Source organism: Mandrillus leucophaeus, unplaced genomic scaffold (assembly GCF_000951045.1).
Source record: "Mandrillus leucophaeus isolate KB7577 unplaced genomic scaffold, Mleu.le_1.0 Scaffold804, whole genome shotgun sequence".
Taxonomy (NCBI): domain Eukaryota; kingdom Metazoa; phylum Chordata; class Mammalia; order Primates; family Cercopithecidae; genus Mandrillus; species Mandrillus leucophaeus.
Genome location: NW_012108742.1, coordinates 1016549 through 1041548, shown reverse-complemented (window position 1 = coordinate 1041548; position 25000 = coordinate 1016549). Strand labels below are relative to the sequence as shown.

Genomic DNA, 25000 nt, shown 5'->3' with positions numbered 1-25000 from the left:
GGAGCATTAAAACTAACTCTTTTGTAGTCTTCCTTCTTTTACACTATCATCAAACCTACAAAATATATTTTCTTTGGTCCCAGAACAAGCATGGGTCACTTGGATAATCACAGTACAAGAGCTATTACATAATTAAGTCTGACCCCATTTTAGAATTGAAGAAATTGAGGCTCAGAGCTTGCCAACTTGTCCAACTGCACAATTAACTGCAGAAACTAGAACTTGATCAATTCCCTGATTAAGAAGTAACAGAAATATGTAGAAGCATCCTCTCCTTTTGAATCCCAAACAGGGCAATCAACAGAAAATTAACCTTGAATAGTATTAACAGTGATTATTGTTCTCACATTCGACAACAATTACCCCTCTTCTAGGAAATCAATGACTAACTTTTTAGGAGCTAACTTCAATTCTTACCCAACTGTTTCCTTCAGTCTTAAGCAGATACCTATTTACAGATTCTCTAAAAAGGTCTCTCTAATTAGTATAACTCATTGCACATCTACTTGTTTTCTTATCACACTGTTATAATTTTAATACTCATTCCATTTTCAAAATCCATCCATGGCACATGAAATTTTGGGGGTGGCAACGGGCACTACTGGTGAAGAAACAGTCTATCATGAATAGAGATTTAGTATTTCCTACCTCTCAGAGAAAAAACCCTCTACCCTTTAACCAAACATATGAAGATGTTTGGACGGCTAATATTTAAGACATTTTCAAGAGAACATTCTATAAAATACGTAGAAAATATGCTAGATAGGCCGGGCGTCGTGGCTCAGTAATCCCAGCACTTTGGGAGGCAGAGGCGGGCGGATCACCTGAGGTCAGGAGTTCAAGACCAGCCTGGTCAATATGACGAAACATAACCTCTACTAAAAAAAAAATACAAAAATTACCAGGCATGGTGGCGCATGCCTGTAACCCAGCTATTCAGGAGGCTGAGGCAGGAGAATCCCATGAACCCAGGAGGTGGAGGTTGCAGTGAGCTGAAAGAGCGCCACTGCACTCTAGCCTTAGTGACAAAACGAGACTCCGTCTCCCAAAACAAAACAAAAAAATGCTACACAGATTTTTCATTTTGCCAATTTACCAAAATTCCGCTTATTTACAATTCTGATTATTTTCACAAATATGGTCAATAGTAAGAGTTCAATAAATACTTTTTTAGATCATTGGTGTTTCCCTATGACTCAAAGCGTTCAAGTCTTCTTTAAAGGGATATTATGCATTTGTTTAACAAGTCTGATCAACACCTGTTATTTTCCAATTAGTGTATCAATATTAAAATTTATACAATTTTTAAGTATACAAATTTCACTCACATTTGATTTTTTGCTGCTTGCCTCTGAGCTTTTCTTTCTTTCCTTTTCTGATCTGGTGGCTTGGCAAAAACAATTTCAATATTTTCTCCCTCCAAGTCTTTGCCATTCATTTCTTCCATAGCCTTAAAAAATTAAATAGTCAATATAAAAATAGGACTTCCAGACAATTATGATTCATTTAAAGCTAGAAAATCAATTATCATTAATGCAGGAAGGACAACAGAAAGCCCCCTGTAGACAGTCAGATAATTTTATATAAAGATGCAGATCTTCAACTATTTTTCATTTTTACTTAGAAAACTGCCAAGCTCACTAAAACCAAAAGGTTTTAGTTTGAGTGGATTCCATGGACTTCCAAGTTTCCTCCAATTTCTAAAACTATTTTGAAATTCTAAGATGACTAGAAGTTGTTAGTCTGATTTAGATGCCTATAATTCCACCATATTTACCTTGACAGCACCATCTCGTTCATCAAAATGAATGAATGCATAATCTTTTAACTTCTTCACTCGTTCCAGTTTCCCAAACTGACTAAATGCCTTTTCTAAAATCTCTTCTGTTACAGTATTGGCAAGGTTGCGTACAAACAGCACTTTTACCTAGGGGGAAGAAAAAAAAACCCCGTATTATTTCCAAAGAGTTCAATTTCTAAGATGCCACCACCCTACCACCCTACCCTACAAAGTTAACTTAAATCACAATCCATTAGAAGAATGTCAGAATATCAAAAAAAAAAAAAAAAAAAAGTTTTCAACTCCTTGGGTAAATATCAAGGAGCAGAATTGCTAGATCATGTTGAAAGACCTGAAATAGATGCTTTGCAAAAAAAGATACACAGATAGCAAAGAATCTCATGAAGATGCTCAATATAATCTGTCATTCAGGAACTGCAAGTTGAAACTATTAGTATGGCCAAAATCCAACACACTATAAATGCAGGTAAGAATGTAGAGCAACAGAAACTCTCATTCACTGCTGGTGGGAATGCAAAATGGTATAGCCCTTTTGAAAGACAGTTTGGCGATTTCTTACAAAACTAAACACACACTTTCATATGACCCAGCAATCCTGCTCCTTATTTACCCAGAGTTGAAAACTTACATGCACACAAAAACTTACACAGGGATGTTTACAGTAAGCTTTATTTGTAATTGCCAAAAATTTGCCAGATGCAGTGGCTCCTGCCTGTAATCCCAGCAGTTTGGGAGGCTGAGGCGGGTGGATCACCTAAGGTCAGGAGCTCGAGACCAGCCTGGCCAACACAGTGAAACCCTGTCTCTACAAAAATACAAAAATTTGTTGGGTGCGAAGGCACGTGCCTATAGTTCCAGCTATTCGGGAGGCTGAAGCATAAGAAATGCTTTAACCCAGGAAGCAGAGGTTGCAGTAAGCTGAGATCGTGCCACTGCACTCCAGCCTGGGTGACAGAGAGAGACTCTGTCTCTAAAGAGAAAAAAAAAAATTTTTCCAAAAATTGGAAGAAACCAAGATGTCCTTAAGTGGGAGAATGGACAATTGTGGCACGTACAGAAGGAATATTATAACTGATATAAAGAAGTAAGTAAAAAGCCACAAAATGACACAGAAGAACTTTAAACATGTATTACTAAGAGAAAGAAGACAATGTGAAGGTTACATAATGTATGGTCCAACTATGTAACATTCTGAGAAGGCAAAACTAGGGAGACAGTGACTGACAGTGGTTGAATGGGGAGGGAAGACTAAGCACAGGACAGAGGAATTTTAGGGCAGTGAAACTATTCTGTATAATACTATGATGGAAACACGGTTTACATTTCTCCAAACCCACAGAACATACATCTGGAGTGAGACCTCATGTACACTATAGACTTTGGGTGATCAATCTATGTCCATCAATTTTAAAAAACATACTATTCCAGTGCAGGATACTAGCAGTGAGGAAGGCTGTGCCTGTGTAGGGGGCAGAAGTCATATGGAAATTCTGTGCTTTCTGCTATAAACCTAAAACTAAAACTAAAACTGCTCTAATGAAGTCTATGAAAAAGAAAATGTAGACTACAGGCTACATCAGTAATAATTATTAATTAATCATTTTGCAGTTAAAAAAAGATAATCTTTTCCTAACAAAGTAAATACCATGCCCTCTTAAGAGAGCTATTGAATGTTTAGCACTTAACACAAGTGATCAAAACTAATTAGAACTTGCTTTTGAAATCTTAAAGGGGGAAGGAATGTTCAAAATAAGGTAAACTGTTCTCTCAATCCTGAAAGCTTCCCAAAGTACAATTACAAAATTTAATCTTTTCACTAACATTATCACTTCCTCCTAAAATACTTGAATGCCATCTGAATGTGTTAATCTAAAGTGCTAACCCAGTGAGACTTCACAGGCCAGAGGAAAAAAGAATCCTATTTTCTTTTCTCTAAGAACACTTATCCTTCAATAATATTTATAGTTTCCTGGCAGTTCACATTACCCTCAATTTAACTGAACTAGTGGTATCTGACACCTAACCTCTAAGAAATAAAGGGAGAATTCTTAAAAGACAAAGGGTAACTGGGGCATGGTGGCTCATGCCTGTAATCCCAGCATTTTGGGAAGCAGAATTCCTTCAGGCTAAGAGTTCTTAAGACCGGCCTGGGCAGCACAGGGAGACTAACTGTCTCTACAAAAAATTTTTTTAAAAATTAGCCAGGTATGTTGGTACACACCTGTAGTTCTAGCTACTCGGTAGGCTGAGGTGAGAGGATCTCTTGAGCCTGGGGCTACAGTGAGCTATGATCATGCCCCTGAACTCTAGCCCTGGGCCAGAGACCTAGACCCTGTCTCTTACGAAAAAAGAAAAAAAGAGGACAAAGGAGAGAAACAATAACTGCAAATTATTGCACTAATGTGTAATAAAGTGTTGACTCAAGGAATGTTTATTCTCATAGAATGTCTCCACTGACTGCTGAAACCAAGATACCTAATAATGGCTAAATGTAACTGCAAGCAGCTCTGCTGGGGCCAGTATAATTTACTATTTTTAGGAGTAAGACTTTTAACCCCAAAACCATGTAAACTAATGGTGCCATTCTCAAAAACTCAAACTGCTCTTAAAAAACACACAAAATGGAAGTGAACTGTCTACAGCATGTAGGCTACTTCATTTTAAGATTGTGATGGCTATACAATTATGGCTAAGTATCCACGAATCAATTTCTGTTTTCACTTTGTAGGCACATGGTATTTCCAGTGTGCACTGCCTAGTCCCTTAGTAAAGAACATTTCTCCCAACTCCAAAAATATGGTTTAAAAAAATGTGTACAGGGCCAGGCACAGTAGCCTCACGCCTGTAATCCCAGCACTTTGGGAGGCTGAGGTGGGTGGATCCCAAGCTCAGGAGTTCGAGGCCAGCCTGACCAACATGGTGAAATCCCAGCTCTACTAAAAATAACAAAAGTTAGCCAGGTGTGGTGCCGGGCGCCTGTAATCCCAGCTACTTGGGAGGCAGGAGAATCACTTGAACCCGGGAGGCGGAGGTTGCAGTGAACCAAGATGGCACTATGGCACTCCAGCCTGGGAAACGAAAGAGAGACTGTCTCAAAAAATAAAAAAATGTATACAATTCATTTTATGTTTCCCCCAACCCCCCGGCCCTTCTCCCATTAATCCCTCAAAAAAGATTTTTAACTTGACTATCATTACCTTTGCCATAACCTCAGGATCAGGATCTTCTATAGGATCAGCCCATTCAACAGTTCCAACATTCCCCCAGACCTTGACTTTACCACTCATTAACCTACGCCTTGCCTGGGCAGCTGTTTTGTGATCTTCATATTCAAGAAAGCAAAAGCCTCTGTTTTTTTTCTTGTCATCCGGTTGGTGGTATAAAATGACGTCTGTAAGACCCTCTGCAAGTAAGCAACCATTCCAGGGAAATTAGACAAAATAACTAGCAAATATAACTGGATCAAAGGATTTATCTAATATACTACTTAAATATCAAAATGAAAAGTCATCTCTTTTCTTCACTAGACAGCTTTATAAAAGACTATCAAAAACTAGGTCCGGATTATTTTCCTAATCTGTTTCCGATTTTTTCAACACAGAAATCTCCAGAAAAACATTTGTTCTTTTAATTAGACCTAAGGACTGTTTTTGCTTTCACTAATTAAATCAGAGCGGCAGATAAAAAATCTTCATATAACTGTTGTAAGAAAACAGCAGTATAGATCAAACATGGCTATTTTTTTTATTATGCAAACACTTAAATTCTTTTTAATGGCACTTTTCTGGTGTTAGATATCAATGGCTTTATTTCAAATAAAATAGAAGTTATAAGTACTGCATAAAAATTTCCAGTGTCCTGAAGGTTGATAACAGGCTGATAATTTGTTAGACCCTGCTGGCAGACCAAAATATTTTCTAATAAAAGCAACCTGTCATTTAAAAGTTGTTATAAAAGACATTTTACAGTTCAAAACATTTTTTATCATGTTGACAATATATAAACTCTGTTTATGGGCCAGGTGCGGTGGCTCACGCCTGTAATCGCAACACTCTGGGGGGCCGAGGTGAGCAGATCACTGGAGGTCAGGAGTTCAAGACCAGCCTGGCCAATATGGTGAAACCCCACCTCTACAAAAAATACAAAAATCAGCCAGGTGTGGTGGTGCGCGCCTGTAATCCCAGCTACTCAGGAGGCTGAGGTGGGAGAATCGCTTGAACCTGGGAGGTAGAGGCTTCAGGGAGCCAAGATCACACCACCACACTCCAGCCTGGGCGACAAAGCAAGACTGTCTCAAAAAAACAACTCTGCTATAGCAATACTTATTATTCCCTGTAATTTGAAGAAAATCAATCATTATTCACATAATTCTACTAAGAACATCAACTAACACCTAGAGAAAGAACACACAAAGAAATACAATCTTCCAAAACATGGAAAGAACGATGATTTTGCAGAATGAATTCAAATCCTAGCTGTATTCTCTACTAACTTGTATAACATTTGGCGAGTTATTTCCAAAATCCCCGAATGCCTGTTTTTCTAATCTGAAAAATGGGGTTACCTACATTTTATAAAGTTGTAGTGAGGATTTGATGAGTCAATAATTGTATTTAGAACAATGCCTAACAGAGAGAAATATGCTATTATCTTCATTATTAAAAGCTGCATCTCATTCCAAATAAATCCAACTTACCTGTTACTTTGCTAAATTCTTCAAGAATCTGTTCCTTGGTTTTACTCTTAGGAATAGAGCCCACAAAAAGCCTATTGTTGGCAACCGAGATGCAGACACCAATGTGTTTTCCAGAACGAATTTCATGATTATTATACTGAAAAGATAAAAAGTGCATCATGTTTTAAATTACTTACAATATACAACTAGAAGAGTTTATTATAAAAGATACACAAGAGCAAATCATCCTTTAAAAACTAGTTTACCTTAATTCCCATACAAAGGAATCATGAGAAACAGATTATATTAACAAGACTCATTGGACAAGTTTATGAACCAATTTAATGCAAATAAAAGGTTATTAAATCCTTTACTTGATTAATTAGAAATAAGATCTGCAGCAACTTATTTAAATTCAAAAAGTGCCAGCTCCTCAAAAACTTAACTTTTACTTAAATTCATCCCGTCAATCAGTTACTCTCACACAAGTAAAACTGATCCCAAGATCAGCAAGATCTCTGCCTTTCTGTTAACCAGCACCTAAATCTATTTTTCCATCTTCCCTTCCTCTTATCAAAAGTTGCAATAAGAAATTTCGGGTTTCAAATATTTAAGTCTAAAAAGACAGCTTTATTTCTGACTCCAACTGTACTTTTTCCCCATTTCATTTTCATTATGCATATAACAAAGTTATGAAGGAGAAAGAAAAGTAGATTGGTCACAGCAAAAGGATATAGAAACAACTTTAAAATGACAGTAAAAAAGTGAATTTAATTTTCAAGTAACCATATCCCAGATTACCATAACGCAGAGGCAAAAAGCAATGTGTTAAAATGACAAATCAACCAATTAGTATTATTTACAAACCCAAGTTCAAAAGTATCCAAGTAATCTAGAAAAGTGGATTATACGGGTTAAAATTACCACCTCAAAATTTATGTTACTAATAATGGTGGCAGCAGCGGCAAAACTTATTGATTAATCCTACCACAACTAACCTCAAAATCTATTCTACATGTGGAGCTACACAAACTAAAGAACCAACATCAATTTCCATACAACTTTATAGAATCACCTTATAGCAAAAGAAACCATTCTTCTATTATGCCCATTCTTGCTAGGTACAGCAGGTATAACAGAAGAAAACATGTAATTCAGAAAGTTGAGTCCTCCCTGTCCCTTTCTCCATCTTGTCAAAATTTAATAAGGTTCAAACACCATACCTCTAGTTCAGAAAAATGTATTGTTTTCTACCCCACTATTCTGTACAGGCTATTCAAGTGCGTGGCCATCCTGATCCCAGGTTTATCTCCATTTCTCTACATTTATGCCAGAGGCACAAGGTTAAAAAAATTAGAAAGATGACTCCTGTTACTTCTCCTTTCTCTCTCAAATACCTTTTTATATTAACTTTTAAACATGCGGGGGTTTTTTGTGTGTGTGTTTCCCGAGACAGAGTCTTGCTCTGCCGCCCAGCCTGGAGTGCAGTGGCACTATCTTGGCTCACTGCAACCTCTGCCTTCTGGGTTCAAGCAATTCTCCTCCCTCTGCCTCCCGAGTATAGCTGGGATTATAGGCACTTGCCACCACACCCAGCTATTTTTTGTATTTTTAGTAGAGACAAGGTTTTACCATGTTGGCCAGGCTGGTCTCTGAATTCCTGATCTTGTGATCCACCCGCATCGGCCTCCCAAAGTGCTGAGATTACAGGTGTGACCCACCACGCCAGGCCACATGCAGTTTTTATACTCCTATGGCTCTGAAGATATTGCCTTCCTTCCCTGAAACTTTTACCACACAAACTCCTCTGGATACTTGTAAATTGAGTTCAACCACCCAATACTTCAATCCATAAATCCTAAAAGGGTCAACAAAATACTCCTCCATGTTAACACAGACCAACAGTTCTCAACAGAAGTGATTTTGCCCCCCAGAAGTCATTTGACATTCTTGATTGTCACAACTTGGAAAGATGCGGGGACTTGCTGCTGGTATCTAGTGGGTAGACAGAAGGATGCTGATAAACATCTTACAACTCAGAAGACAGGCTGTCACAAATAATTATCTAGTCTAAAAGATTAGCAGTGCTGAGGTTGAAAACTCCTGCCACATACTTTGTCTTCTCACATAGCATTCATGTCTTTCTCTTCCATCAGACTAATAATCTTTTAACGCCGAAATATGTTACCTGAATGTAGCAGAGCTATGGCTGAATCCATCATTGCACAGAATTACGGACAAGTAGATTATAATGCCTTATTTTACAAATAAAATTAAACTAAGAACACAATAAATTACTTTAAAATATGTGCATTCCCTAGATTCTTATAATTTAACATCAAGCAGCCAGCCTTAGCAACAAATCAGTGGTTTTCAAATTGGTCGTCCAATCACTAATTCTAGTAATTAACAAAAACAATTAAAATATCAGGAAAAGGTGGAAAGAAATACCAAGTGTGTAAAGGCGAAAACAGGAGTAATTCTGGGGATGACGGATTTTGGTATAATGAGGGAGGAACTGGTATTTTCCAAACGCTCTAAAAACAGGAGCTATTAACTATAAGAAAATACCTAATACTAAAAAACTTCCAACAAAAACTTGAATTCTTAGTTCTACCAAGAAAATACACCATTAAGAGGAACCAAAATCCTTGTAAGAAATCTATAAGGCAAAGGCAAAACAAAAGGCAATGGAAACATTCCATCAAGGCAACAATCAAAGAAATATAGAGAAGACAGCTAATCTGTAACATAGGCAACACTTCCATTAACCATCAACATTAACAATGTTGCTTCAAATTATTAAAGACCGTTTCCATTATTATCTACAGAAAGACCATTTTTTTCTTTCCTACCCATCATCACTAACCCTGATGCTAATCAAGTTAGCCAAGGCATGGTAGGTAGAAAGTACAAAGGATGGATATGGTCTCTGAACAACATAAATAACACAAATATTTAGCAGGATTTATAAAATAAACTGCTGATTCCTCCCTACCCACATTTTTTCAATTAAAAAAACTTGGGCCGGGCACCGTGGCTCATGCCTGTACTCCTAGCACTTTTGGGAGGCCGAGGCAGGCAAATTGCCCAAGCTTAGGAGTTCAAGATCAGCCTGGGCAATACAGTGAAACCCCGTCTCTACTAAAATACAAAAGAAATTAGCCGGGAGTGGTGGCAGGCACCTGTAATCCCAGCTACTCGGGAGGCTGAGGCAGGAGAATCGCTTGAACCTGGGCGGCAGGAGATCGCGCCACTGCACTCCAGCCTGGGCGACAGAGCAAGACTCCTTCTCTCCAAAAAAAAAAAAAAAAAAAAAAAAAACTTGGAACAATTATACTATTATAGGTAACACAGAGAGTAAATTGGCTCTCCAATGAAAGTAAGTCATTAAATGAACAAAGTAAGGAGACTCTATGGGTATACTGTCCAACTATAACAGAAGTAGGACCTAGAAATTAACATTTCCTAAAGCAACGCCCCATCTATGGATTCCGCATGTTTTTGTACGTATACTTGAATTGCTTAACCTTTCTTACGCCAATGACACTCTATCACCCTAAAAACAAAAACAAAAACAAAAAAAAACACTTATCCCAGCAAGATGGGTAACAGTGAGTTAGATGGTGAAGGGGGCAATACAAAAAACAAATGTGAATAAGAGATTCTAATTTAATACTAGTAAACCCTAATTCAAGAGGTAAATGTATCAGGTCACTACAGTGGTATAAAAACATGAGCACAGAAAAACAAAAAAGTCTCATCTTTCCTACTCTAGAAAGGTTGGCCCTGGATCTTAAGTTAGTTGTGAAAATCTAGCTTTCAAGTTCAATACCACAGTGAGATGAAGCAAACAGAAAATGAAGATTAATTATGATCATGAATCAATGTGAGGCTTCAGTTTTTAAGAACACCAAAACAATAGTACAGTCTGGAACATCCCTGTCATCAAGGCTCAAAATTTTAAGTCACTTTTAAGTCCTTCCTTCGTAATCACCAAATTCTCAGAAATTCAGCAATGTCAAATTTGGAATTTGATCCAGAAGAGGCTGCTTAGTCCTAACTCTTCTCAGCAAAGCCACTACCTCCAAAGCCATCCACATTAAAGATTTTTTTTTTTTTTTTTGAGACTGAGTCTCGCTCTGACACCCAGGATGGAGTGCAGTGACGCGATTTCAGCTCACTGCGGCCTCCACCTCCCCGGTTCAAGTGATTCTCCTGCCTCAGCCTCCCTAATAGCTGGGACCACAGGCGTGCGCCATCACACCCTGCTAATTTTTGTATTTTCAGTAGAGACAGGGTTTCACAACATTGGCCAGGCTGGTCTCGAACTCCTGACCTCGGGTGATCCGCCCGCCTCAGCCTCCCAAAATGCTGGGAGCTGGGATTACAGGCATGATCCACCGTACCCGGCCTAAAGATTTCTTAATTATAAAGCCTTCTTCACAATGAGCCAAAATCTGCTTCCTTAAATAAACCTATTTATTTCCCCCAAATGACAGCATTTCATATACCTGGCACACATGCACATGACTCAGTTGTTCCCTATGCTTGGCTAATCATTGCTTCCCTGATACCTCCAAGAAATACTGACAAGTGTCACTATAGAGTGACACTCTAACACAATATTGTCAGTGCAGACTGAAACAGGAGTCTAGAATAAACTGGAGCTTATTACTAATTTTCCACTTCTAGACACCATACCACTCTTACATATTGTCTGTTATCCTAGCTTATTTGGCAACCACACATTACTGACATCACAGCTTACTTGTTAAACTAGTGTAAATACTTGACTTTAGTCAATTCCATCTTGATAGATACTAAGTTTCTTTTTCAGGCTATCAAGATTTTTTCAGATCCTGACCATCATCCAAGGCATTAATTACTGCATGCAGATTCAAGTTACCAAACATATCATAAACAGTCCAACTACACTTTCAATTGTTGATAAAAACTAGAATACAACCTAGAGCATACCACTATAGCCTTTCTCTTTCCAAAATCTCCCACCTTTCTCCTTTCTCTTGCTGCCACCCTCCTCCTGGCCTTTGTTCTCTTTATTCAAATAATCTTCATTATTCAGCCATTTACATCATGCCACCCACACCAGGGCTCAAAAAGGGGGTGAGGGGTGCTATGCAGCTTAGTATGAACTAACTGCTGGCACTGACTTTATTACAAGTTTTATTTCCACAAAACACTGCCTCAACTAGATCCACCTTTTCTCTTCACTGTGCTGCTCAAACCTCTTTATTGCAAAGCCTTCTCCAACAACCTAACCCAGTCTCCCTTCATCCTTCCTTTACCCTTCGCACCATTTGCTTCCACTGTTAACAGCAGTCTTTCATGTTCTATAAACTCTCTTAAGAACCTATCTGCAGAAAAAGTTTTCATGCTAAACACACTATTTGCTAAATTATTATTAAAATATCTCTGAACCTATCTTGTCAACTACATTCATCAAAATGGCTGTACATGAGGCTGAGTCAAATGGATCACTGGTGGTTGGGAGTTTGAGATCAGCCTGGTCAACATACTAAAAATACAAAAAAAAAAAAAGGCCAGGTGTAGAGGCTCATGCCTGTAATCCCAGTATTTTGGGAGGCCGAGGTGGGCGGATCACAAGGTTAGGAGTTGGAGACCAGCCTGGCCAATATGGTGAAACCCCATCTCTATTAAAAATACAAAAATCAGCTGGGCGTGGTGGCACTCACCTGCACTCCAGCCTGGGCAACAGGGCGAGATTCCGTATCAAAACAAAACAAAATTAGCCAGGCATGGTGGCGGCTCCTGTAGTCCCAGCTACTCAGGAGGCAGAGGCAGGAGAATCTCCTGAACTCAGGAGGCAGAGGTTGCAGTGAGCTGAAACAGCGCCACTGCGCTCCAGCCTTGGTGACAGAGTGAGGATTTGTCTCAAAAAAAAAAAAAAGGGTTGTACACACATCATGACTGTATACACAACCAATCTGGTGACTAAAACCATCAGAGCTATCAAAATAATAACTTGTGGGCTGGGCACAGAGGCTCACGCCTGTAATCCCAGCACTTTGGGAGGCCGAAATGGGAGGATCACAAGGTCAGGAGATCAAGACCATAGTGGCTAACATGGTGAAACCCCGTCTCTACTAAAAATACAAAAAAATTAGCCAGGCGCCTGTAGTCCCAGCTACTCAGGAGACTGAAGCAGGAGAATGGCGTAAACCTGAGAGGCGGAGCTTGCAGTGAGCTGAGATTGTGCCACTGCCACACTCCAGCCTAGGCGACAGAGCGAGACTCCGTCTCAAAAAAAAAATAAAATAAAATAAAATAACTTGTTATGTGCAAACAGATCTCATCTATTCCAATGTTTGTACACAGACATTTAGTATCTCATCAGGATATTTCCATTATTTAAGATTGTCATTGAACTGCCGCATCACTACCTTTGGGCTCCAATTCCAGCAACATACCACACAAATACACAAACACACCTGCCTGCCCTTCTCCATGGTCTTTAAATCAACATGTCTATTTCCAAACATCCCCTAGGTGAGTAAGGGAAGAAAGCATCACCACCTATTAATTCACCCTAATCATAGGGCAGCTAGTAGCACAGAATTGTAAATGGAGGCTATTAAAGCAGCAAATGGTCCATGAGTTACACAGGAATATCAGAGAGCAGTGGTCAGCTAGTCAGGTTATTTATCGAGCACCTACTATATATTGGGGCACAGTTCTAAATGTTAGGGAGAGAGAAAAAATATATATATTCTAATGGGAAAAGACATGTAAATAATTTACAAAGTCAAAAAATAATTACAAGCTCATCCAAGCAAAATCTAATTTACCATTCTTAGAATACTGTCATGGGGGCAACTGGTGGTAAGGTGCTCAATGTCATCTTACCTGAAAAGAAAGCATCAGTCATAAACGGGCTGCTTTCAACCGCTACAAAAAGCAGAACAGCAGAAGGCAGCCTTAAAACGATAATGGCCATGGCTTGGCTGGGCACGGTGGCTCACGCCTGTAATCCCAGTAATTTGGGAGGCTGAGGTGGGCAAATCTGTTGAGCTCAGGAGATCGAGACCAGTGTGGCCAACATGGCAAAACCCCATCTCTACTAAAAATACAAAAATTAGCCAGGCATGGTGGTGCACACCTGTAATCCCAGCAACTCGGTAGCTGAGGCAGAACTGCTTGAACCCAGGAGGCAGAGGTTGCAGTGAGCTGTGATCGCACCACTGCCCTCCAGCCTGGGTGACAGAGTGTGACTCTGTCTCAAAAAATTATACACATCTAGATGTGTATAAGAGACAGGGCGCGGTGGCTCACGCCTGTAATCCCAGCACTTTGGGAGGCCGAGACGGGCAGATCACGAGGTCAGGAGATCAAGACCATCCTGGCTAACAGGGTGAAACCCGGTCTCTACTAAAAATACAAAAAAAAAAAAAATAGCCGGGCGTAGTGGCGGGCGCCTGTAGCCCCAGCTACTTGGGAGGCTGAGGCAGGAGAATGGCGTGAACCCGGGAGGCGGAGCCTGCATTGAGCCAAGATCGTGCCACTGCACTCCAGCCTGGGCGACTGAGCAAGACTCCGTCTCAAAAAAAAGAAGGAAAAAACAACAACAACAACAACAAAAAACACCATGGCTTATTTGAAAGACAAAAAAGACGAAGCAGCATGGCTAAAAGGGTAATTAAAGGAAGAGCGGGGAAAAGAAGAAGGAACTTATCTGAATAGGGTCTTGTCTGTAAGTCATTTTTCAGCATAGGAATGCTGTAATCTAATCGATGTTGCCAAATATAAAGGGCAACAGAAGGCAGTGAGACTAGCTAGGTTTCTTCAGTAGTCTGAGTGGTACAAATGGTACCTTAGACTAGGGTAGTAGCAGTGAAAATGATAAAAAGTGTCAGATGCCAAAATATTTTGGCAACAGATGGAACCTACTTAACTCTTTAACACTACCTAAACCACCGCATAATTTAAAGTTATCAGGCTACCTGGTGACGTAAATTGTAGAGTTGCCTTAAATTGTTATGTCTAACAATAGGGACCTCAGTTAAAGAAACCCGGCATGAAACTAGGGCTGGGATGTTTAGCTGAATCGTCTCAGGCAAGTCTATTTCCACAACCTGGCAGAAAGGGTTGTTGAGGCAGAATTTAAAGGTAATAACATAGCATCTAGCAAAGCTCCTGACCCTTAACAAGCATTCGAGTAGTAGCTATTAATCACCTTTTCACAAGTTTAGATCTTACTTCCCTAGCTAGATTATCATCATTTGCAAATGGATTTTTTTCATTCCTCAAAATAAAGGTAGATGTTGGCTAGAATCAGGGTCATTTAAGAAACTTGCAGTTGCTTTTAATTAACTTCATGCTTCTTCAACTGTTAACATCAATTAACCCATTTTTGTAAGTCCACATACAAATATAAAGTCTACAATACTATTTAACCTAGAGAAACTAATCATTGCTGTATCAGTATTAAAAAAACAATGCCAAATACCTAAAACTATCTCAACCTAAGATATTCCTCCAGACAGAGGTGCTTCAATCTTGTCTGATCTATAAATAATGCAAAGGAGGCACAAGGCACTTTCCCAGCATTTAGTTATATATAACTAGAATGGCACTTCAATTAAAAATTCACTTTGGACAGAATTGTAACAAGTAGAATCTCTCAAAACGTAACACAGTAGAGATAGTTTCCAAAGTATGCGCCCTTGAAGAATATACTTAGGAAAGGGGTATTCACATCCACAAATGAATACAAAGTGTATCCAAACAACTTGGGATTTATATTTTCTCTACAATGTTTCAATTACTTCACTTTCTCTAAAATCTAGTTCTTTGTTGTGCTAAAGCAAATCCACCAGATCCTACCCACAGTAAAGAATCCTTTTTAAAAAAGCAGACAATGGCCACAGTGGCTCACCCCTGTAATCCCAGCAATTTGGGAAGCCAAGGCAGGAAGACTGCTTGAGGCCAAGGGTTCAAGATTAGCCTGGACAACATAGTGAGACAACACCTCTACAAGTTTAAAAATTAACCTAGCATGGTGGTGCCCTCGTAGTCCCAGCTGCTTAGGAAGCTGAGGCAGGAAGATCACGTAAGCCCAGGAGTTCAAGGTTAGTAAGCTTTGATCATGACACTGCACCCCAGCAAGGGCAACAGAGTGACACCCAGCCTCCAAAAATAATAATAATAATTAAAACAATTTACTTAAGGCTGGGCGCAGTGGCTCACGCCTGTAATCCTAGCACTTTGGGAGGCTGAGGCAGGTGGATCACGAGGTCAGGAGATCGAGACTATCCCGGATTACAGGGTGAAACCCCGTCTCTACTAAAAAAAAATACAAAAAAAATTAGCTGGGCATAGTGGTGGGTGCCTGTACTCCCAGCTACTCAGGAGGCTGAGGCAGGAGAATGGTGTGAACCTGGGAGGCGGAGCTTGTAGTGAGCCAAGATCGTGCCACTGCACTCCAGCCTGGGCAACAGAGTGAGACTCCCTCTCAAATAAATAAATAAACAAACAAACAAACAAATAAATAAATTAAATTAAATTAAATTAAATTAAATAAACCATTTACTTAAAAGTAGGCTGGGTGTGGTGGCTCACACCTGTACTCCCAGCACTTTGGGAGGCCGAGTCTGAGGTCAGGAGTTTGAGACCAGCCCGGCCAACATGGTGAAACCCCATCTCTACTAAAGATACAAAAATTAGCTAGGCATGGTGGCACGCACCTGTAATCCCAGCTACTCAGGGGGCTGAGGCAGGAGTATCACTTGAACCCAGGAGGCAGAGGTTGCAGAGAATCAAGATCACACCACTGCACTCCAGCCTGGGCAACAGAGGGAGACTCCGTTTCAAAAAAACGTACTGAAAAGTCAAAAAAAGCAAATGATGATATGACCAATATATCCTAGTGGCTGTATATCAATAGCTACCATTGGAAATAATTTTTTCCCCCTTTTTGGTTTTTTCAGACAGGGTCTCTGTTGCCCAGGCTGGAGTGCGGTGGCATGATCACAGGTCATTGCAGCCTTGACCTCCTGGGACCACAGGTGCACGCCACCATGCCTGGCTAATCTGTTACCTTTTTGGTACAGATGGGGGTCTATGTTTCCCAGGTTGGTTTCAATCAATCCTTCCACCTCAGCCTCCCAAAGTGCTGGGACTACAGATGTGAGCAACCACACCCTGCCAGAAGTATCTTTTAAAAGACAACAAAATGCAAAGTCTCCTATTAATCAGGTAGTACCAAAAAATTATGACCCCAGAAAAGGACTCGGATCAGGGCAGAGAAACACAGAAAGAAATGTAGAAAGTTTTAGGACAAGAGTTAACTCCTAGGTCAATCGAAAAGAACGCCTGATTATCTACAGAAGTTTCTTCATTATATTTAAAAACTATATTAATAAGACTATATTCTAAGCAGCCTACAGCAATGCAATTTTGGAATTTATTTATTAAACAAGGCAACTGTACAAATGGAAACATTTCCAAGTGTCTACTGGCACTCAAAATCACTGTGTTACTAATGGGTTATAAACTATCTTCCTCTAATGATGTATCTTTACTGTAAGGTTTCTGGAAAACATCTATAAATAAGTTACAGTGGTCACCTACCATAACTGGTATATTTTGATGGCAACAATTAAGCAACATACAATGTCAGTTTAATGATTCTTTTTCAAAATGTTAAAAAATGGATCTGATACCACTAGCTAAATTCTGCAGTGGTCCCTCAGTACATATAGGGGACTGGTTCCAGGAACCCATACCAAAATCCATGAATCCTCAACTCTCTTAAATAGTGTAGTGTTTGCATATAACCCATGAACATTCTCTTACACACTGGTGTATTGCTATTTCTTTATTGGGTTTTTTTGGAGTATCTTCAATCTTCAGCTAGCTGAAACTGTGAAGGCAGGACCCATGGTACAGAGGGCCCACTGTATTAACTTTCTGTAGTTCAGATACCTCATTGCTTACTAGATCATTCTGTATTTTCACTTACTGCTACTTTATTGCTACTTGGCAAAAATATTCTATTCTCTTATACGAGATTAAAGGATTTTGGGCCAGGCAAGGTGGCTCATGCCAGTAATCCTTGTACTTTGGGAAGCTGAAGTAGGAGGATGGCTTGAGGCCACGAGTTCAAGACCAACCTGCCGGCCACAGTGGCTCATGTCTGTCCTCCCAGCACTTTGGGAGGTCAAGACGGGCAGATCACTTGAGGTCGGGAGTTTGAGACCGGCCTGGCCAACATAACCCTGTCTTTACTAGATATACAAAAATTAGCCTGGCGTGGTGGTACGCGCCTGTTTTCCCAGCTACTCGGTGGCTGCAGCTGCAGCAGGAGAATTGCTTGAGCCCAGGAGGCAGATGTTGCAGTGAGGCAAGATCATGCCCACCACACTCCAGCCTGGGTGACAGAGACTTTGTCTCAAAAAACAAATAATAAAAACTAAAAGATTTCTAAGGTACCTCTTTCTAGAGCTCGAAATGCCCCTCAAATTCAACTGCTGAAACTAAAATTTTGACAACTCAAAGGTTACCAGTAAATCTGAATTCCCTCTAAAATAGAAAGCACTCTTTTAAGGGAAAAATCTGACATGATTTGAAAAGAAATATCTAAATTCCCAAATTCTCTTTGTAAAGACTTATATTCTTTCAAGTAGCATACTTTTTTACTGTTAAACTTCCATCATACTCAATTATGCAAACCAGTTGGAGGTATTCACGCAATACAGAAAAGGAAGACTTGGCTGGGTGCAGTGGCACACGTCTGCAATTCCAGCACTTTGCGGGACTGAGGCAGGCAGATCATCTGAGGTCAGGAGTTCATGACCAGTCTGGCCAACATGGTGAAACCTTGTCTCTACCAAAAATACAAAATTTAGCCAGGTGTGGTGGTGCATGCCTGTAACCCCAGCTACCGGAGAGAGGCTGAGGTACGAGAATTGCTTGAACCTGGGAGGCGGAGATTGCAGTGAGCCAAGATCACACCACTGCACTCCTGCCTAGGTGACAGAACGAGATTCTATCTCCCAAAAAAAAAGAAAAGGAAGACTTACGAGTTTTACTTTTCTCTTTAAGGCTTGCTTAAAAGTGATAGACCTCACGGTAAGGGAAGGGGGAAAACTCAGGAGGGAGGGGGAAAAAAATCAGTCTGAAGATTTTTTAAGTTTGTCTGGAATTACCCACAGGATATACAAGCCAGATAAAGCAAATTTAACAAACGTGGCACAGTGAGCTATCCTGTACAAAAGTTCTCCCCAGGTGTATTGCTTGATACATTCTATGGGTTTAAATTAGGCCCCAACTCTTCAACTATAAAATGCAGAATCACTTCAGTCACAGAACTTAATAAAGCTAGTTTAAAGGAGTTATATAAACTGTAATTTAAAATATTAAAATCTCTTTCTGGCCGGGTGTGGTGGCTCGTGCCTATAATCCCAGCACTTTGGGAGGCCGAGGCAAGTGGATCACCTGAGGTCAGGAGTTCGAGACCAGCCTGGCCAACATGGCGAAACCCCATCTGTACTAAAAATACAAAAATTAGCTGGACATAGCACCAGGTGCCCATAATCCCAGCTACTCGGGAGGCTGAGGCATGAAAATCACTTGAACCTAAGGGGTGGAGGCTGCAGTGAGCCGAAATCACAACACTTCAGTCTGGGCAAAAAGAGAGAAACTCGGTCAGAAGAGAAGAGAAGAGAAGGGAAGAGAAGAGAAGAGAAGAGAAGAAAAGATTTCCTTTTTAAAAAAGCTGGAAAAATTACCAGGTCCTTACCTAACATCTGGTATTTTTAAATCAAATATTGCCACTCACCATAAAATCTTTTGTTTCATCAACTAGAAATGTATCACAATGTCTTTTGTGAATTATTTTAGAAAAAGGGATGGCTCAGGTACGGCCAGGAAGTATGAGAGCCCTTACCACAGTTACTTTTCTTAAATCTTTTCACATCCCTATAAATTTAAACAAACAAACAAAAAACATCACTAAGCCAGATGTTTCTAAGAACCAACTGCTAGGAATTCTACCATGCTGCCCTTTTAGATGTGGAATCCTATCAACTATACATGCAAAGAATATCACTACAATGCTTGCACAGTGATATGGAAAAAAAAGAAAAAAAACACCCGCCTAAATCAGTACTTCAAAAAATGTTTGGTAACTCTTAGGCACAATAAGAAAAAAACTTGATATTAAAGACAGTGAACGTGAAAACTGAAGGGAAAAAAAGGACAACTTACCAGTTTAACAGCCTCCTGAGCTGCCTCTTTTGTACAGAAAGTGACAAACGCATAACCTCTATTGAGACCAGTGAGTGGATCCATCATTAGACGAAGATCCCATATAGGTCCAGCTTTCTCAAATAAAGGAACAAGTTCATCCTCAAATAGATCTCTTGGGATCTTTCCCACAAATATCTGCAAATTAAATATTAAGTAAAAACCATGGAGAATTGCTTTAGGAAACCAGACACCTGTGCTTTCACTACAAAAGGTACAAGTTTTTAGTTGCTTTACCTCAGTGCCAACAGAAGGCTGCTGACCTGAATAAACGGAATCTGGAGGTGGTCCCCCATACTTCCTCTGTCCAGTGGTCACATCAAGTGTGTAGCCTGTTCTTTCCAAGAGTGCCTTGAAAAGTTCAAACGTCATTAATACATTTAATTCACTAGACCACACCCATACGTTTAGCAGTTAACATCCACCTTGCTCAAATCTTTCCAATTATCTTGGCATGTTCCCTCATAAACAAGTTTGTGATATCTGTTTCAAAATTTCCCCTTAATGTGTACTTGTTATACTTCTAAATTATTACCAAAATTCCAGGGTCTTGTTCAAATTACTTTCCAGTCTCTACTTAATTGAATAGTGTGCTTAATGAACAAAAAGATCAATCCATTAGCAACTTTCAAGACAGAATGTATTACTCTGTTAACACCACCTTAAAAAATGATTGTACCTAATTTGGTTGAGTATCTTTCAAGTCTGGATCTTTTACCCAATAAATTCCGTATAACCCCACTCTGGTTATACGCCATTCTGGGCATTGTGCCAACCTCAGAAGAAATTACACTTCCCAAACCAAGTCTAGAAACTTGGGAGCTACAGCGAAAAAAATCTCCTATTATTATTTGACATTTATGTGCCATATTTCATGGGATAGCATGGGTCATTCAGAAAAAGTAACAGCCAAAATGACTTTTAAAACTTTATAAGACTGCAACATTACATAACCTCTACATTTTAATTCCCAAAAAGTACTGTTAAAATTTACACAACTCATATTTACTCAAAGCATTAAGAATTTATTCCTATTCTAGGCAAAGTATAGAAAGAAGTATAGGCTGGGTGTGGTGGCTCACACCTGTAATTCCAACACTTTGGGAGGCCGAGGCGGGTGGATCACAAGGTCAGGAGTTCAAAACCAGGCTGGCCAAGATGGTGAAACCCCGTCTCCACTAAAAATACAAATAATTAGCCCGGCGTGGTGGCACGCACCTGTAATCCCAGCTACTCCAGAGGCTGAGGCAGAGAACTGCTTAAACCTGGAGGGGCAGAGGTTGCAGTGAGCCAAGACAGCGTCACTGCACTCCAGCCTGGGTGACAGAGCGAGACTCCATCACAAAAAACAGAAAACAAAAAACAAACAAAAAAAGAAGCATAGTCCTCCATTAACTGAAAGAAAAAAGTCAAATTATTCCCCTTCTCCACTGTCTCAACCACGAAGCACAAAAGTGGTTTCCCAAACAAAACCAATTCCATTAGCTAGTACATTCTGAAATAAAAACAGACTAACCCTAGCCATCTGACAAAATGTATCAAAATGCTATTATTTAGGGTCACCTCAGTCTCTGAAAATTACTGGACAGACTTTTAAAACTTCTAACTCAAAGGACACTAAATGTTTATGAAAAATACTGTAATTCATAAAAACATTCATAAACTTGCTCACATCTATGACTGTAACATAAACTAAATCAGTAATAATAGCTCATCTTTCCATTTTCTCACATGTAATCCCTGTGCTATAAAGGAGTTTTTTAACCTTAATCGTTATGACCCAAATAACACTTTTTGTCAATCCATAAAAACAGAAAGGAAAAACTTATTCACTCTGTCAGACTTCCTCTAAAAATGTCTCTATGCCATCTTACCACAACTTAGGTCTCATTAAAAATTTAAGCGGACGGGTGTGGTGGCTCACACCTGTAATCTCAGGACTGTGAGGCTGAGGAGGGTGGGTCATGAGGTCAAGAGATCGAGACCATCCTGGCCAACATGCTGAAACCTCATCTCTGCTAAAAATACAAAAATTAGCTGGGTCTGGTGGTGCCAGCCTGTATTCCCAGCTACTCAGGAGGCTGAGGCAGGAGAACTGATTGAACCCGCGAGGTGGAGGTTGCAGTGAGCCAAGATCACACCACTGCACTCCAGCCTGGGCGACAGAGTGAGACTGTCTCCCCACCAAAAAAAAAAAAAAAAAATTAAGCCATCCCTTTCCAAAATAAACTGAAAGTCACAAACTGAAAGTTTAAAAATTTGAGTAAGTTCTATCTAGCTCACAAATGCAGACTTAATTACAACTGAATTACAATCAAGACAACTATACACCACTTTTATGGAAAAACTAGATTTACAGATAAAACTCAATTCACTCACAGCTAGATCTGTGAAAGCCTCAAATTCATGGCTATCTTTAAACAGCTAAATCCATATACCAACCTTTTCCATATTCTAGGCTTTCCCTGTGTCCACACCAATACAACAATGCTCAAGGCCTATACCCTTAACTGATTTTCTTAAACCATATGCTTGGCTCAACAGCACTGGCACACTACAAAGCACACCAGATTAAAAAGTAATATGATCACCACATTGTCTATAAATAAGAAAACTCACCAATATAAAGATCAAAACTGAGCTGAATTTAAAGCCATTCAGTATAATCTTAAACCAAAAAAAAGAGCCTTCCCTTCCTAGCCTCAGTTTCTCATTTACATATACACACTAAACAATCTTACTGTTAAAGCTGCTTTGAGAAACAATCTAATAATCCATACTGACGGAAGTGGAAGGCAGCAGGGTTAACATTCTAAATTCACTGGGGTTTGAAACTCCTAAGAAAAACAGTTGCCAAGTGTACATTCTCCACCAGTATTCAACTATCAGTAAGCTGGCTTTCCAGCTTTTCAAAAAATAATTAGAGGTATGACGAGTGTATTTCTTTTAATCTTTTATCGGAACTACCAATAGAAAATTTAAACATCAGTAGCTGGATAACATGATAAACTTCACAGCAAATTGCTTTAGAAACAAATAGTTAAAAGAAATGGAAAAAAAAACAGGAATTAGGAGAGATTGATGAATTATCTCAACATCTAACATACATCCATTTCATACCCAAGGAATATTTACCAAAATTAGAAAAGTTAAAAGAACTTTAAAACTAAAGGGAGTATAGAAAGACATACCTTAATTTTTGCCTCATCTGGTCCTTTACTAGAGTCTGCTACTTTGGTCCCTTGTTTTTCTCTCTGCCTATAAGTCTTCATGACTCCACATAAAAAGGCACTTTTGTTCTGCAAAAAAATGTTCCATTAATATTTAACAATAACCATATCTGAGTCTAATAAAATTTAGCAGACAGTATCAAAACTACTCAAATTTTTTAATTCTTTTCACACTGACATTAACATTACCTGAACATGAGAGAGATCACTGTCTTTAAACTGTTGAAGAACTGCCAATGCACCGTCTTCATTGAATTCTTTTAAAGCTTCAATAGCTCTTTCATCTAAATCACTATGTGCAACTAGCCCTGGAAAAAATAAAGGTTATCAGGTTTTAATATTTTTAGAAAAGATTTTTTTGAGAAGACTATGTTGGCAATACAGGTACATGTGTGCCTTTACAATTCTTCTACTCCCCTTATCCATATCTGAAAAAAAAAAAAAAAAACACACTTCAGCCACTCTGAACTGCATCCTGAACTAAATAGGCCCTGCCAACCACACTTGTAATAATGAGCTAACTTCTTTTACATCTTTTATCTCCAAAGTCTGATAGCTCTGAGCACTACAGTATGTCTACAGTATACAGGCTTACAAAACCTAGAATCAACCAACAAAGTACCAAGCATGACAACTGAACCTCTACTCATTTCAAATATCACCAGAAAAAGTTAACAGCCGCACCAAAAAGACAAGAAAACGAGTCTACAGTTACCAAGTTATTTAAGAAGAATCCTACTATAAAAATACTCAAAAAAGTCACATGGCCTGTTCCCAACATTAGCAGCTGTTGCTACTATCATATACTTACTTATCCATCAGGCCAGCATGCAAGCCAGCCTTTAGCTCCTAACCTTCTCTTCTTCCCTCCCTCTATACATCTTAACCTCTACTTCAAACTTAAATTAACCAGCTATCACAACAAGCAAAACTCCAGTTCCCACACTTATTGGAAACCACAAAAAGTTGCTATTTTAGCTCAAAGCCAGAAATCCAATAGAAAAATTTCATAATGTAATTTTGCAAGTGTTAGTTCTTACCTGCAACGTAAATTTCATCTAGTTTTTCAGCAACTTTCTGTGGTAAACCAGCATCAAGCAATGTCTGAAAATTTTCTGAATGGATAACTGCAGAAGTAGTATCCATGGGCTCTTCAGTACCATTTCCATTAACATGTTCTGTAGCCATGTTTCCAGAGATCTGTTCAAACGCAATAAGCAAAATTAAACTAGGATCTTCAAAAAGAATAGAGGACAATATGAGAGCCCCATCTTTACTTTCTCTACCATTGACTACACCAGCTAGCCTGTGCCTCCCTTTAAAAAAAGCCTTACAGTCACTATCGCCTGACAAGCCAGATTTGGAGCACAGGGCACAGAAGGACCGATTCACTATATTCTTCCTTAGCACCTCCCCTGACTCACCTGCTAACACTCCCTAGGAAAAACCATATTACAAATACAGCCCAATCAGCACGGGTACGAGCCAGCTTGTCACATGCAGCTGTGCCCGTTCGGAAAATGAGGTGTGTGTGGAGAAAGCAAAACTGGGCTCGTCTCTCTCAAAGATAAACCCCCAAAGTGCGCGCTTTTCCCGCCTGCCGCTTATAGATCGGTAACAACAGCCAGCGAAGAACAAAGCGCTCATACAAGCCACCTTCCCACCACCCAATTTCTCCACCCTTCAACCCCGCACCCCAAAGCCCGCCCCTGACTCCGCACCGAGAGCGGCAGTCTCACCACTGCGGCCGCCAGGAGCCCATTAGAAACACGTGCTCTGCGCCTTCCAATGTCCTACAACTTCCTTCAACGGAAACCCAACGAATCCCAAACCAAGACGACCATCACTGGTTCCCAACATCAACCCGAAGCCGCGGTCGGAGCCCCCAGAAAGCTACAGCAGCACAATCTCGCCCCTAAACACCGAGGCAGTGGCGGCACCAGGCCACAGGCTCTCCCCGCCCCCCAGCGCTGCCGTCTCCGCCGTGACACATGGCTCTCCGCCCCG

The 25000-nt window shown here is 39.8% G+C and overlaps 1 protein-coding gene across 8 annotated transcripts in view; it reads right to left on the bottom strand.

Moving 5' to 3' along the window:
- SYNCRIP (synaptotagmin binding, cytoplasmic RNA interacting protein) overlaps positions 1–24191 on the bottom strand; it is a 33264-nt gene extending 9073 nt beyond the window's left edge. For 4 of the 8 annotated variants that reach the window (XM_011967610.1, XM_011967614.1, XM_011967613.1 and 1 more), the window contains exons 1-9: positions 24034–24191; positions 23183–23301; positions 22955–23062; positions 20001–20114; positions 19725–19901; positions 6498–6633; positions 4999–5204; positions 1778–1927; positions 1329–1450 (exon numbers count right to left, since the gene is read on the bottom strand). In XM_011967610.1, coding sequence (XP_011823000.1) covers positions 1329–1450; positions 1778–1927; positions 4999–5204; positions 6498–6633; positions 19725–19901; positions 20001–20114; positions 22955–23062; positions 23183–23301; positions 24034–24181 — 1280 coding nt within the window. In that variant the 5' untranslated portion in view covers positions 24182–24191. Of the gene's footprint in view, positions 1–1328; positions 1451–1777; positions 1928–4998; positions 5213–6496; positions 6634–19724; positions 19902–20000; positions 20115–22954; positions 23063–23182; positions 23302–24033 lie in introns of all 8 variants that reach the window. The other 4 variants (XM_011967615.1, XM_011967611.1, XM_011967608.1 and 1 more) reach the window with 3 other exon arrangements.
- Between the last annotated feature and the right edge of the window lie 809 nt (positions 24192–25000).